Source organism: Pomacea canaliculata, linkage group LG2 (genome assembly GCF_003073045.1).
Source record: "Pomacea canaliculata isolate SZHN2017 linkage group LG2, ASM307304v1, whole genome shotgun sequence".
Classification (NCBI taxonomy): Eukaryota; Metazoa; Mollusca; class Gastropoda; order Architaenioglossa; family Ampullariidae; genus Pomacea; species Pomacea canaliculata.
The window spans coordinates 42,027,767-42,042,941 of NC_037591.1; the positions used below are offsets into that span (position 1 = coordinate 42,027,767).

General features: G+C 46.4%; 1 protein-coding gene across 1 annotated transcript; it reads right to left on the reverse strand.

Moving 5' to 3' along the window:
* Positions 1-289: 289 nt before the first annotated feature.
* On the reverse strand, positions 290-9,905 carry LOC112557744. Its single transcript, XM_025227754.1, has 2 exons — positions 9,020-9,905; positions 290-2,931 (listed from the first exon to the last, which is right to left on the reverse strand). Exon 2 carries the CDS (start codon positions 2,923-2,925, stop codon positions 1,924-1,926), a length of 1,002 nt encoding a protein of 333 aa, XP_025083539.1. The 5' UTR covers positions 2,926-2,931; positions 9,020-9,905; the 3' UTR covers positions 290-1,923.
* Positions 9,906-15,175: the final 5,270 nt, after the last annotated feature.

The window sequence follows — 15,175 nt, forward strand, 5'->3', positions numbered from 1 at the left end:
CCGCCATGCTTCATCAAGTCGCAATGACACTCTGAGACACAAACTAGCATTTCGACCCTTAAATTACGACTCACACAAAAACGGATGTGGGGTCTGGTGACGTCACGAACAGGATTTTGGCCAGGTAGGGGTGGGGGTGGGGAGGTGGCAGTTGTTTTCAGCGCTCCGCTCGACTTGTTGATGGGTTCATCACCTGCCGAGACCTCGATCGCTAGTGTCAGATATTTGCACTACCGCAAGAAAGAAACCAATGAGAAAGTCACACCATGTCACACCAAGTCACGCCAAGTCACGCCATTCACTTACACCTTTATTTCAGGATGATACGGCTGATATTATGAGCGATCTAAGATATACAACCTCGAGTATACTGTTAAATAATGATTGATTACATTAGATGAGTGATGGTAATATAAATGTTAGCCATCAGAATGTCTTTCAAGCAAAGATTTTTCTTCATGTACAAAAAAAGTCACGCGATCCTCATGTCAACTGGCAAGACTGACAGTTCACCCGACAGCAACATTGTTTTCAAATGGTTGTACTTACTTCAATATAGAGAAGTAATTCATCAAAGTTTACCTGAAATAACTGCGCTGTGCATGTGAGATTCGAGGCTCTGAACATCACCTGCAGTTTTTACTGGCATATTTTCTGTATGTCACAAATGCAGACTTGTGTGTATGTCAACATCTATGAGACGGTCGAAGAATTCAGTCACAAAATTATTTCTTCACGAAAAGTTTAGAACTGTTCATTGTTACCTTTGTTTTACCGTGAAGGTTTTGAAGTGGTTTATTTGTCACAATTTAAACTTTGTATGCATTCAGTTTGATTAGTGAATGTCGACTAACAGTAGACACCTGAATGCCTCCATCGGGCACTAAATATGCAATAAATAGTCAAATGTACACTGTAGACATTCACACTTCTGGTCTACTATACAGGTCCAGGCTGCACTTTACTTGTGATTATACATCACAGTGACATCCTCACTCTAATCATCTAATACAAATTTATTTGGGGGGAATCATAATGTTGAAGAAGAAAAGAAAAGAACAAATGTTTCTAGGTATGCTTTAAATATCGGAATATTTTTTACAAAAACATTCTATTCACACACCCAAGAGATGTCTGCTCTGTGATATCAAGTAACAGATCTGTAAGATAAATTGTGTAAGACCAGAAATGAAGTAAAAATAAAAATAACCAAGCAGTTTATCAAAGAAATTTTTAAAAATTTCAATGTGATCCCCATGACCACCTAAACATTTGAACGCAAAAGAAATATCAGAGCTTACTTCCATGTAAAATTTTGTAAGTATTAAACAAAATGTGTTGACGAGAATTACGTTTGGCACGATATATACAGAGATTAAATACTGAAAATAATAATCAATAATATATTATTATCTACGACATAATAATATTGTCTCCCTGGTACTGAACTAGATGTAAACAAGTGAACTGATGACTTAGCATAGCTTTACTCATTACTCAGAAGTAATTAACTGTGCACCTACACATCAAACGGTTGTAACTCTCGACTTTGATGTTTTGAAACAAATGTTGAACTGACCACAGAATCCTGCTTGCACGTGTCCGTGTGGTGTGAGAGCTGACCAAGGAATGTTCGGTTGTTCCAACTGACAGCAAGGTGCAAACAGAATGTCAGAACACTGTTATAAGGCTGTTTCACAACGATGCGGTTCGTTCACATTTTTGCACCTTGTTTGAAGAAACTAAAATCCAGACTGTGACAATCACCATGGATTGTGTGCGTAGGCGTGTGGGCAGGCAGGAGAACAAGAGATTTGTTTGTCACATTAACACCTCCATCTCTCTGTCCATCCGAACCAGAGCCTCTGTCCGTCCATCCACTTGTCCGTCCATCCACATCCAAGCCATGCGTGTCCATCCCAGCTACGCTTCGACTTCCTTGGAGTAGGATTCAGCCAGTTCGTCCGGCGGCCGCAGCTCCACCTGGAAGTTGTGGCTCTTGCCTTCCGTCTTGAGTGACTTGGAGTACACCTTGAAGGAGGCGCCCAGCGACAGCGCCATCTTGCGAGCGTTGAGCGAGGTGTCGCACAGGTAGGCGTGACACTCCGTGGCCTTGGCGCGGAAGGACATCTCGCGCACCACGATGAAGGTGAAGACGCGCCAGAACTTGATGTCCTGCACGCCGTACGAGATGAAGTCGATGGGGATGAGACCGGCGGACAAACCCTGCTTCTGGCGGTTCTGCTTGTGCTCGCGGATGTCCAGCCCCTTGGGGGACACGATGACATAGACGAGGGGCAGCTCCACGTGCTCCTTGGCCTCCAGCGACTTCTGCACGCGCGCCACCATTTCGTCCACCGGTCGCCGCACGTGGTGCAGCCCGCAGAAGCCGTGAACCTCCCGTGAACCCAGGTACTTAGCCACGAACACCTGCGGTAGGCGGTCGATCCGCACCTGATCGAAATCCGAGAAGCTGCGCTCCTTTTTCTGGGACTTGTCCGCCTTCGTCAGGCGCCTCAGGAGGCTGAATGGGTTCTTACCTCCCTTCCCGTCTTTGCTCTCCTTTCCCTTCGATTTGCTCCCTTTGCCCGATCCCTTGTCCTTGGCTTTGTCGGCGGCGCGAGAGTCTTTGTCGGATGGGTCCCGCTTGTCGCTGCTCTTGCTGGTTGTGGAGGAGCCGCCGTCGTTGTCGTCGTTGTCACTGTCATCTGACAGACGTGGGTGGTCGGCGAGGCTGGAGGAGGAGGTGGAGGCTGCACCAACCGAGTCGGTGTCCCGCCCTCCGATGTCGGCATCAGGCGCCAGAGTCAGGGCAGCATCGAAGCGCGAGGTCGCCGCCAGTAGCTCCAGTTCCGTGTCTCCGTCGCTAGAGAGCTCCACGGTCACTGAAGAGGAGTCGTTGGAGACTGTGTCCGGCTCCGCCATCCTGACCTGTAACCAATCACAATAGACTCTCAGTACTACATGTAGACTCTGTCACGTGCTCTATACCGATCACAACAATAGAAAGGCCAGTGGAATAGTCAAACACCGTTTCGTGCCAATAAACACAAACAATAACATTGAAATTAAATGAAGCGTTATCAGCCAATTTCTCTGAAACAAATCATTTTAACATCAAGAAGGGTTGCTTGCAGTTGTCCACCGTGGGCTGGCAATGGCTGTCTTAGAGGCGACAGAACGATGAACCCATCCTACTGTCTAATAGTTGACCAGGTCGACTTCGCTCAGCAACACTTCCGGTTGCATTGTAGCGGTCTCGTAGAGTTTCAATGACAGACTGAGCCACTCCCAGTCGGTGGCGAATTTCTCGAACACCTACGCCCTCGTACAGCCTGGCAATGACCCTCCCTTAGTCGTCTCAGAGCCATGATTACAAAGGCGCATAGAGACCGACAATAAACCCTTCCCACGGCTGTAAACTTGCCGAGCTGTTGACAATGGACAGGCCTTGCAAGTGCACTGCATGTTTCCTACTTGGGATTTCAATACTTTGTCATTTGGATATATTGCGATTGAACGCATTTTTGTGTGGGTTCAGTGACCCTTTTCCTTGACCTCTGTACTGAGTACTCACAAGACCAAACTGGATTCTCATTATATTCGCGTTGACTGTTCAATCACACAGCAAAGTCACTAAAATCCGCTAGCAATATTTGCCAAACTGAACAAGTACCTCAAAGTGACGACTGAGTGTACCTTTGGTGAAGTCATGAAGTACAACGTAGACGCGGCAGCTTGAGTTGATGATGAAGACAGCGGTGAGAAGGAAAAGGGAGTGAGAAGGTGGTGGTATGTGGGGGGGGGAAAGGATTGGTCTCTTACGCCGAGCCAGCAGCGAAGGTTGTATCACCTCAAGACAGTCAGCCCTACAAACAGGTAGCACACGAAGAGAAAGAACAGCGTGCCCGATACGAGATGTGAACCCAGGGCAACCGATCCTCACCGTACACGAGAATGAGGGGTGGGGATGATGAGGAGAAGGCGGAGCATCGATCCCGCTATACCTCGGCAGGAAAGACAGAACGTTGAAGAGAAGGAAAAGGCCACAAGCAGTAAGTGGTTGACCTGCCTAAGGCACGTGGACGTCAGAGCCCAGCGCTCTCCTTCCCTCGTGAATCGGGTGGCCATTGCGCACGAACCATCGGGCTCTTGTGACTATAGACAAAGACATTACATAATCTCTTTGCCATGCAGAGAAACGACTTCTAAGCAACGACAGGGCACGAAAACCACGCACATGACCTGTCATGCCTTCAAGGAAGCATTTACTTGCTTCCCTCCCTCCCTCCCATTGTCAAAGACAGCAGGTTGAATATCCTTGTCTACTGATATATTTTTTTTTTAAGAGCCTAAGGGACAGATGACTTGCTTGGCTTCCCCGTCATGCATCACTCCATTCAGCACTTTGCTGTTCCTCCTGATACGATGGCCTGGGGCGAGGTGGTCTTGTCTGCATTTTAAATGTTGAGAACAAGAGCTTGTGTGTGTGTGTGTGCGTTGTGTTTCTGTGTGTTTCTGTTGTTTTGTGTATCTGTGTGTGTGTGTGAATGAACGAACAACTGTGCTAGTGAAGAGGGCGATGCGATGTTACCTTTGTGTGACTGGGCGGGCCGGTCTCGAATCTCAAGTGCTCCTGGATACAGGTCGGGTGAGGTCACGCCATGGATGGCGGCGTGTCGTTGGTAAGCGCACCTCGGGTGCAATATTGCTAGGCATTATCCCTCTCCCTCCCCTGTCCACCCATATTATTTGTGTTTATGATCTCACAGACTACTTGCTTGTGAACAGGTTTTCGTTTTGCTGTTTTCAGCTTTGAAGTAAAATGTCAACACCAAACTTTTATGCATCTACTACACCATGTCAGGTCAGGTCAGTCCCATGCCCGGTCCGGGCGTAGGGGGGACCGTCCGGCAGCAGCAACAGACAGAATTTTCCACCCGGTCCTGTCTTGAGCAGATGAGAGCAGGTCTGGCATCTCGCGTTCGGTCCATTCTTTAATGTTGGTGACCCAGCTTTTCCTCGGACGACCACGACGACGGCTCCCTTCGAGGGTTCCTTGTAGATCGTCTTGGACAGGTTTGTGGCGGGTGACGTGACGAACCAGGCGAGCTTGCGCCGCTTCACTGTTGCCAGAAGGGGCTCATGTGGGCCCACGAGGGAGGTTACGGTGCTCCGTACGTATGCGTTGGTCTTGTGTTCGCGTACGAGATGCGGAGCAGCCTTCTCAAGCACTTGTCTCTCAAAGGCCTGGAGCTTCTTTTCCGTTGCGGCAAGCAGCGTCCAAGTCTCGCAGCGTAGAGTAGGATTGACACTACGAGGACTTGTACAGCCTGTGCTTGGTACTGAAGCTGATTGAGTTGCTTCGCCAGATCCTATCCAGCCTGGACATTGCGGATGTTGCCATACCAATCCTGATACGGATCTCTGCGTACAGCAACCATCTCTAGTCAGGGTGGCACCCAAATACTTGAAGCTGTTGACCTCCTCCAGTTTCTGGCCGTTCATGACGATGTTGCTGCTGCTGTCGGTGGTGGAAATAATCATTACTTTGCTTTTTTCTGAGCTTATTTCCATGCCATAGGCCCCCGCTCGCCTGGAGAGTCTGTCCGTCAAATCCTGAAGTTCGTTGTTACTGCCTGCCATGAGGTCAATGTCATCTGCAAAGCGGAGGTTGCACAGGGGTCTGCCACCAATGGAGATTGAGGTAAGGTGGTTGTGGAGGGTTTCTTGCATGATTTTTTTCAAGAAGATGTTAAAAAGGATGGGAGAGAGTAGGCACCCTTGACGGACCCGATCGTCATCGCGAGAACTCGCCTAGTTGGTTGTTGAGTAGTACCGCGCTGGAGGCGTTCTTGTAGAGTGCTGCTACCATCTGGATCAGTCCCTCCTCTATGTTGAATGATCTCATGACCTGCCAGAGTCCATCGTGCCAGACACGATCAAAAGCTTTTTGAAATCGATGAAGTTATGGTATAGTTGACGTTGATGCTCCAGGTGTTTTTCTATCATAACACGGCAGTTAAAGATCTGTTCTACCGTGCTTCTTCCAGCCCTGAAGCCAGCCTGTTCTTCTGCCAGCAGTTCCTCTGCAATAGGTTTTAAGCGGTTGAGGATGATTCTGAGCATTACTTTGCTTGGGTGACTTATCAGACTGATGGTTCTGTAGTTCTGGCACTGCCTCAGGTTCCCGTTCTTAGGGAGTGGGATGATGATAGGACTGAGCCCATTCTTTTGGCCATTTTTTTTCTTCCCATATCTTTTGACACAGTGTGGTGAAGGCCTTGGTTGTTGCGTCTCCTCCATGCTTCAGCAGCTCAGCAGGTACGTTGTCCACACCAGGTGACTTTCCTCCCTTCAGACTGTGCATAGCTTCTCTCACCTCATCAGTGAGGACTGGCAGTCTTCAGCCTCTCTTGTCCCAGTCTGGTGATGCTGGAGAATGCTCGGTGTCTGGCTCGATCTTGTAGTTGTACAAGTCTTGGCAATATTCAGTCCAACGACTTAGTACAGCAGCGTTTTTCCGTAAGGAGCTGTCCGGCGCTGTCTTCGATGACTGTGGCTGGTCGCTGCTGAGTCTTGGTGAGGGCCTTCAGTGTTTCATATGCCTTCTTGCTGTCTCCGCTTGCCATGCCTATTTCCACGCTGCAACACTGGTCTTCGATCCAATCTTCTTTTGCCTCCTTCATCCTTGTTCTGATCTGCTGGTTGACAAGTCTGTACTTGTCTGCTGACGTCGGGTCTCGACCTCTCCCTCTCTTCAAGGCTCTCCTTTCGTCGCAAAGATCAAGGATGTCGTCTGTCACCCAGGGTTGTTTTGCGCTTCCTTTGCTCCCCAGCACTTCGTCTGCAGTAGAGAGTAGCAACCTCTTTGATACTTCCAGCAAGGGCGTCTATGTCGCAGTCTATAGTAGCCAGGGCTGCAAATTTGCCCCCCATCTGGGCCTGGAAGATCCTCTCTGTGTCCGGATCTTTGAGCTTCTCAAGGTTGAATCGGATGCATATTAAAAATACATAAAATTGCAGCAATTTCGGGCGAATATAACCTACCCGTGATAGTATGTGAATATATACCACACCTCTTAACACTGACGAAAAACAAACAAAAATTAGAGCCTAATTGTACCTGAGCGCCAAGCTACAGGTAACAAGCGAGCTGCTACCTGAGTTTCCAGGCAGGTACTGAAGTGATATTTTAACGACACATGCTTCCTGTTGGGTGCTTTTGCACTTCGTGATTTATCAAGCAGCATTCAGAAGCCACTCACACCCTGTTCCTTCAGTCAGACATGATTTATCAAAATAAGTTCTATCGATACATCGATCACCAAACACCTGGCGTGACCTACTCAAACCTTTAAACCTAGGAAATAATAAATCGAATACTAATTAAATTATATTCCTTCTCTGTCTAATACCTAGCAGGCTAAGACTGGTGTTAGTTGATTAATTTGTTTTTCTAGCCTTGGAGATTTTTCCAGATGTATTTTGTCACATACGTGTATTTGTACCTTGACATGTTTACCATGTTTCTATGATATTGTGTAATGATTTTGACAGATGTTCGCACCCTTAATGGGTCTTGTAGCAATAAACAATCGACCAATTTGTGAAGGGGTGGGAGATAAGACATAATTATACTGGGAACCGTTGCCAAGACACACATTAATGAGGAAGTGCTGACCAGGACAAAACTGCAAAGACAAAGAAAATGTGAATGTGTAGGTAGTCCCGTTTCGTTGAGGAGTGAAGGGATTGGGTACAGACCACATTTATCTCGGAGCCAGCTTTACGGGTAGCAGGTACCTATTCTCACCCTCCTTGCCTATTCCTAGGGGTCAACACGGGGTCAGTTGTGGGAAGTACGCTGCGCAGCGTGGGGATCGAACCGTCAAGACTGCACGCCGTCAACCTCTGGACATCGATGATCTAACCACCCGCCAACCTACTTCCTCACCCAAAGAAAAAAAAAAGGTTTATGGACTCTCGATGACATCAGAGTAGTTAACACTTGCTTCTGAGAATTAAAGCAATACCTACATGTCTTCATCACATGCTTAAACTTTCATCAACGATTTCAAGAATATTACTTAGGTGTAGTTTTATCGCCTACTTGGTGTCATTGTGACTGATTGTACACCTAGCTACTTGTACCCCGGATGTTCCCAGCAATAAACGTGAGTGAGGGTTTCGAACTCTTCAGGCTTTGAACTTGAGAGTCTCTCTGATAATCGTAACAAGAGTGCTGATAGCTGCCTTCCTTCTTCACCCTGTCTAAAGCTCAGTATCACCAACATCAAATGGTTGGACTTGGGTCATTTTCGTGTCAGCATGGTGGAATGGAAATCCTCTTTTGTTTCCCACACACCCACCCATTAAAATCTGTTTGTTTGAGGTCAGTTGCTGTCAATCAGTTAGAGTCGTTAGTCGTGTTTATCATCAGCTAAATTCAAACCGCAGTTAAAACAGCAACAAAACGAAAACACGAAAAACCAGTGGGGGAGTGGGTGGAAAGCTATGACGACCATAAATCTTATTTATAACAACAGCCACGTCGTCACACGGAACGGACGTCTCGAGCGCCCCCTCGACTGAAACTACAATCTCCTTGAAACTTCAAATTATTTATGTACCCAGGGTATGAATCACTCTTCGTTGACCAGCAAACAAAAGGCGATAAGGAGACTGGGAGGCACGGACCTAGCGGTTCTCAGAATCATTGATTGTATGAATCATTGAATTACTGTGCCAGACTCCAGTGTAGTGTCGACAAGGTGCCGACAGATAAACCTCTGTGTAATAATAGTACGAAGGAGGTACAAAAGACAATATGTGCTGACTAGTTGGGTTGAAAAGTGTCACACAAAAGTCTAGAAGAGGGAGGCTACACGACTCACAGGCTGTTGTATGTACTTGTGACACATCTTAAGATGGCACTGCACACCTTGGCCAGATAAGCTTATCGTGGGAGTGAACAGGAGGTACCGGGGTGGACAGGGTTGGTATCCGAGCTACATACCTTCAACAGCAGCCACCCAGTAATCACAAGCGCGGAGGAGGCCCTGTGCCAAGATTCACGATGACCACTTGGTGATGTTGGACGACCGCCGAGGTTGTCGTCCGTTGGTCCTTTCTCTCACCTGCTTGTGTCCACCTGAATCGACTCACCTACGTCCTTAGTGCGGTATAGCTAGTCACCTGCACACCATGTATCAAGAATCTCCAACACCACACCACTAGTCACGACACCTGCACACCGGTTGTCACGACACCAGCACACCAGTCTGTCCGATGATCAAGTGACGAGGGATCCACACAGACCAACAACAGCTTATCGCCTTCAGATCCCGCAGCCCGCCATGAATAACGCACGTCGGTCGCCACTTGCAACGGAAATTGTCGCGAAGTATCGACAGCCGCGAGAAGAGGGTGAGTGGCTTGACGAGACTACCCGATCCTGCTGACTCCTGCAAGTCAAACTCAGGTGAGCTGCAGGACCGGCCTCTCGATGGTCTCGACACTCAGGCTGGGACCAGTGTCGCCCTGTGCTTGCTGAAAGATGTTGGTGCTTGTCTGTCAACAACATTCGCGAGAGGGAGGGGGGGATGGAGTCAGGGGGGAGAAACCAGCCTGGCGACAAGCTCTCGTAACAGCGCAGTGCGCATGCGCACCGGCTACCTGGCCGGGCAGGTATGCACACACGAGGCCCGGCGGCAGAACTAAATTTAGAACCGTGCAGACGACACATAGCCAACATTCTTTACTGCTGATTGTACGAAAGAAAAAGAAAATAAAGTTTACATAAAGCAGTAAGATCGTAGGAAGCACCACGGATATTATTCAGGGTGTCTCCCTGTTTCCTAAACGGGTAGCGTTGAGGGTGTTGCTGTTGTTGTCCCCACTCTAGGAGATTCCGGTGGGTGCACGAGCGTGGGTGTGAGTGTGTGAGTGAACCAGGGAGGGGAGAGTGAGACTGTCGAGAGACTGCTACAGAAATTTCTGTTCACGTGCAGTCAAGCAAACAGAGGACTTGGCTGCCAGGTAAATGTTCAGGTGTGTGAGCGACAGGTCTTGTACATTAAACTCATTCTGTCTTGCTGAGGTCAGGGCAGGTCATGATCATCGTTGTATTTCCTGTATATTTTATAAAAGGCTTTCAGCTCTTGAAGGAGTGTCACCCATGTGCGTAGCTAGCTACTGAGGTGGATGAATATTCTGCTCACTTACTGTGACCTCTTCCTCATCTTTTCTCTGAGGTTATCTACATTTTAAGAAAAGAGACAAGGGGAATGAAACTTTTAACATCTTCAGGCTCTTTTATTTATAGAAATGCTACACTTCCTGATCTGAACACACACCGCTAAGTGGAAGCGAAAGAAAAAGAACATAAAAATAGAGATAAAAAATAGGATAGGATGGGAGATAAAAAGAATAAATAAAAGAAATAAAAAAGGAGGCGTGAAAGGGAGGTAAAGGAAGGAAGAGACAAAGACACTGAGGAAGAAAGAAACAAACGATCTCAATAGTTAAAATAACAGTTTGAAGAATTTTTAAATATGTAGGTGGAAGAGTTTTTGAACTGTCGACATCATCTGCGTCTTTACCCAGGACATTGAGTGTTGAGAGAGAGAACAGACGACAGGTACAAAGCCTCGTGTGTGTGGTCGGTGTGGTGGTGTCTGCTCCTCGTTGGTTCATCGCAAACATCGCTGGCCGAGGCCGTCGTCGTCTCTACCCTGTTTGAGCGACGGTCTTGGCACGCAAGGGAGGTAAACAGTTACTCTTCATCACCAGCTCAGTATTTACCTCCGAGAGCTTCAACGGTGTGGCGAGGGAAGAAAACGAGTTACTGTATCAAAGGAGAGAAGGAGAGATTTTTTTTTTTTAAAAAAATCAGTAACTATTTCAGTACAGAACGGAGAAGAAAAAAAGAAGAAAAAAAAAACACACACACACAAAAAACCACAAAAATAACAAGAAACGGGAAAGAGAGGGAAAAGAAAAAGCATCCAAGAAAAAAGACAGGTACCCATTACCGACAGCTGGGTTGACTGGAGAAGTTTACTGCGCTACATGGGTATCAAACCGGCGAACATCTTGGTTTGGATACCAGTACTTAAACAATTCGACTGCATGTTTAGGTGTTAAAAATTAGATAAAACACACTTTTGGCTGCGGAAAAAAATACATTTTGTCTTCAAATCCCATTATTCAATGGAGTGAGCGATCTGTGTAGGTGAGAATCACAGGTATGCTGCGGGCGTAAAGATGACTTCGGCAGTTTGATCATAATGTTTACCTCCCTCTGTTCAAACTTTGTCCCCCTGTGATGTACACAATCCACAGTACGGAAGAACCGCTGTGACCTGTGTGACCTTTCCGTGTGGCTCGATGTTGTCACAAGCTACCTGTCCCATTACCCCTTCCCCCTCCCTCCCAACTCCTTTCGCCCTCGTTTCTCATTTGAAAGCTTGCGCTTATTATTTACTTGCGAGTCTTTTCTCTTCCTTTTCTGTTCATGGTTAGTTCAATAGAATCTTTCAACTCTTGAAATAGGGGAGAGGAGCTTGGGTTCTAACGGTTGGTGTTCCACAGACCTCGAGAACAGACAGAACAATGGACAAGTCTGGCAACTCAGACACTGGAACACAAAAATTGTTGTTGTTGTTGTTGGTGGTGGTGGTGTTGGTGGTGGTGGTGGTTGTGGTGTGGTGGTGGTGGTGGTGGTATTTTGAGAATTAACATTTTGTGAAGTAATTCCAGTCAATTAAAAAAAAATTCACTCGGGTTTGAACTTGAGCACAACTTGAAAGCATTAAAGCTTAAAGTTATTTTCAGGAAACTATCCTAATAAATTATAGTCCTGAAAAGTTATCTTATGACACAAATAAACAAAAAAAAATTCTTTAGGAATGAAGAAATTACTTATTTCCTGTTTTTATTTATAAGTGCACTAATTTGCCATTTTAAAAAAAAACTTTTTAAGAGTGCGGGGGCGTGGACAGAGCTGGCGGTAGATGGCGCTGGATGGTGTGTAGGTGGGACTGTGGAAAGTGTTCCTCTTGAATGTGTGGCGAGAACAGCTCACAATACAACTCATTTGTACTCACTAGGCTTCCCCACCCTGTTTACCACCCGGACCATTATCTGGGAGCTTGCCTATTGTGTAGGGACGCTCAACTGAAGAAGAACGATTCATCCCTCCTTCTTTGTGTCCTGGCGAGTTGTGTAGACCATAATTTTATGGTCAACGAGCGAGTGTTCCGATGTTATAATCAAACAAAAGGCTAATAAGTAATTGTTACAGGTGCACTGCTAGGATTTGTTTAAACATCGTGTTCTCATTTTGTTGTAGCCATGGTTTTGTTTTGGAATTTTATATCTGTTTAGGTTTCCACGATACTGCTCGGAGGCCGGGTGTTTGTGAGTGTTCTAGATAGTTAGCAGACAGAAGGATGAGCTTTTCTGACACTGGGAAGCTGAGGGAAATTCTTCTAAAGGGTTCCTTAGTCCAGAGTCTTTAATCCAAAAGTTTTTTGAAATGCATGCGTGACTGAATATAAGTTTATATAAGTTTAAATGCGTTTTTTTTTATCAGCTACATGTCTGTCACCAACTCATCTACCTCCCCTACAGCCTGAGGACAACAGTCGCTTAGAACAGATGACTCGCTGAAATCCTCTAGGTCACAAATAATAATTATTATTTGAAGTATTATTTCACTCGCTTATCGCCGGAGTCTCTTGTTAAGGAGACAAGGAACTATGTTCCTTCTCATCATAAATCAAGTGAGTCTCTCGTATACAGGAGCTCCTTTGTCATGGGCGCGGCTACCCGCGGCGGTAATCAAGGGTGGCAAATGAGCCCAGTACGTTAGAACTAATTACTCGATCCCTGCCCTCCGCCCTTTGACCGCCCGTGTCTGTTTAGACAAGTGGCGGTGAGTCGCTACGCCTCGCGCACCTCCGCTCCGCCTGCGTTTGCAATCAAAGACAGGGGTGACGACTGAAGCGGCAGTTGCAGGAGGAATGTGTCACGTGATCGCCCACACCCGCGGCCGCCGTGCGCCTTTGAAGGGAGCTAACCCAAACAGATTAGGCCGTAAAGCCACTCTGCGAGTTGTGTGACCTTCTTGACCTCGGACGGAGGAAGCGGAGGAGGCTGAGAGGGAGGAAGGCGGCACCACCAAGGTTTCTCAATCTGTTGCACAGGCCCACCCCGCCTCGCCCGAAGTGGGAAGAGGATACCCCTCCCCTCCTTCTCCCCCTCCACACACACACACACTTTTTTTTTGTGTCTCTCGGCGAAGTCTCGTGAAGCGGAGCGGAGAGTGTGGAAAACTTGCGAGGAGTGAAAAACCAGGTGGGCCGCCAAGTATCAGTTCCTAATTATCGCCATCCGCACTTCACTGTTACTGTATTAGTATTATTTATTATTATTGATTGGCAGTAATTAGTTTCTTTAAGCGGTTTTTTTTCTTATCATCATTGTCGTCGTCTGTATCACCATCAGTAAGAAAGTGCTCTGGGGCACTACCAGTCCACCTTTCATTGTCACAGTTGTTACCTCAGTCTTCTTTCTCTCTCCTCACTACCTGCCTCTCGGCCGCTGACAAAGAAGTGCGAGAGTCGCGTGCATGCGCCTGCTTCACGGAGCTCACTCCCTCACACATACACTCACACACTCTTACACACACACTCTCTCTCTCTCATACACACACAAGCACATCTGCCTAAAAACTTTTCTTTTTCGGGATGGGGAAACAGTTTTATATTTATCATGAACAACATATTTACTGTCGCTTAATGTGCTGCGAAATTCGCTCCGACTGATATCAATTTGAAATAATTGTAATTAATATTTGTATCTAATCCTAACTCGTTTTTCCGTCACCATCCATTCATCTGCTAAATGTTTTCTTTTTCACCTGGGCAAAGCTCGATCTTTTAGGCATTTCAAACATAAGACGCGAACTCGGGAATCTTCACCGTACACTGTCTTACTTTTGTTAGTTTGTTATCTGCAAACTCGTTCATTCTGACCTCAGCTTCTGTCTGCATTCCACCTTCCTTCAAACGTCCAATGGTTTGTGAATCCCGTGTGCTTGTAGACATTGACAGATAAAGGAGTGACGGTAGAAAATAACACAGCAACGGAATGGCAGGAAAGTAAGTAAAATTCAAAAGCTGTCTTTACTGCGAAGAATAAACCTGAGAGAAGAGAGAGAGAGAGTTACAAAATGAACTAACTGACCTCCATCCCCAGCGACCATGAGCGCGAGAGCTCAAAGAAAATGATTTCCTTTTTTGTTCCCAAAAGACAACTTCCAAGACGAAAGAAAGACGATTAAAAGAAAAAGAGAAAGAGAGACAGAGGAGAGAAAGAGCCGACTGCAGTTTACAAGAAAGTAGCTTTTGAACCCGAAACGACCCAACATTTGTCTTCTCCAGGCTTTGAAGTGCTGGACTTCGCTGACCTGGGACAGACGGCCTTGACCTTCGCCCTAAAGGTCAGTGCAACAACGAGGGCTGACACCCGCACCTAACGACCTTTTATGCACATCTACACCAACTTTTAAAATTTGACTGAGATACCGTTCTGTCCTGGAGGATGCTTGTGTATGCCATGGGCTCCATAATTTGTTTTGTTGTCACTAGTCAGTAACAAACCTCGAGCTCACCAACATTTGGCGAATCTACCAAAACTCTTCTTTTCATCGTCATTAAATTCACACGAAGTTAAAACTGACAATTTTACTAGTATCAGCCCAAATAAATGACTTTGAAGAAATGGGCAGGGTTAGGGTTACAAAACAAAACAAAACAAACTCTTATTTGAAACACTATCAAGATTTTTGTGGAAGGTGTTATCACGTGGCAGGTAAAACAAGGGTTTTCAGTTAGTGTTGCATGCTCGCTTTTTCTATGGATCATTTATTTCTCTGTTTTTCTTTTCTTAGTCCACACTAGGCACCAAGGTTCACGGGGTTGATTTCTTCCGCTCATAATGTCTCTCTCTCTCTCACTTCATTTGAGTCAAGCTCATACCTGTACGACCTCAGTGAAACACTTGTACTCTTATCCTTTCCCTAGGTTGACAGGGTGACAGGTATTCAACTTCCTTTTTATAGTGGGAGTACGAAGGTAGGCGAAGTAAAAAATAAAATCGTGGTGCT

What these genes read in the sequence shown, in the direction of transcription:
- LOC112557744 (XM_025227754.1), bottom strand. Translation starts at nt 2,925, where the DNA reads ATGGCGGAGCCGGACACAGTCTCCAACGACTCCTCTTCAGTGACCGTG.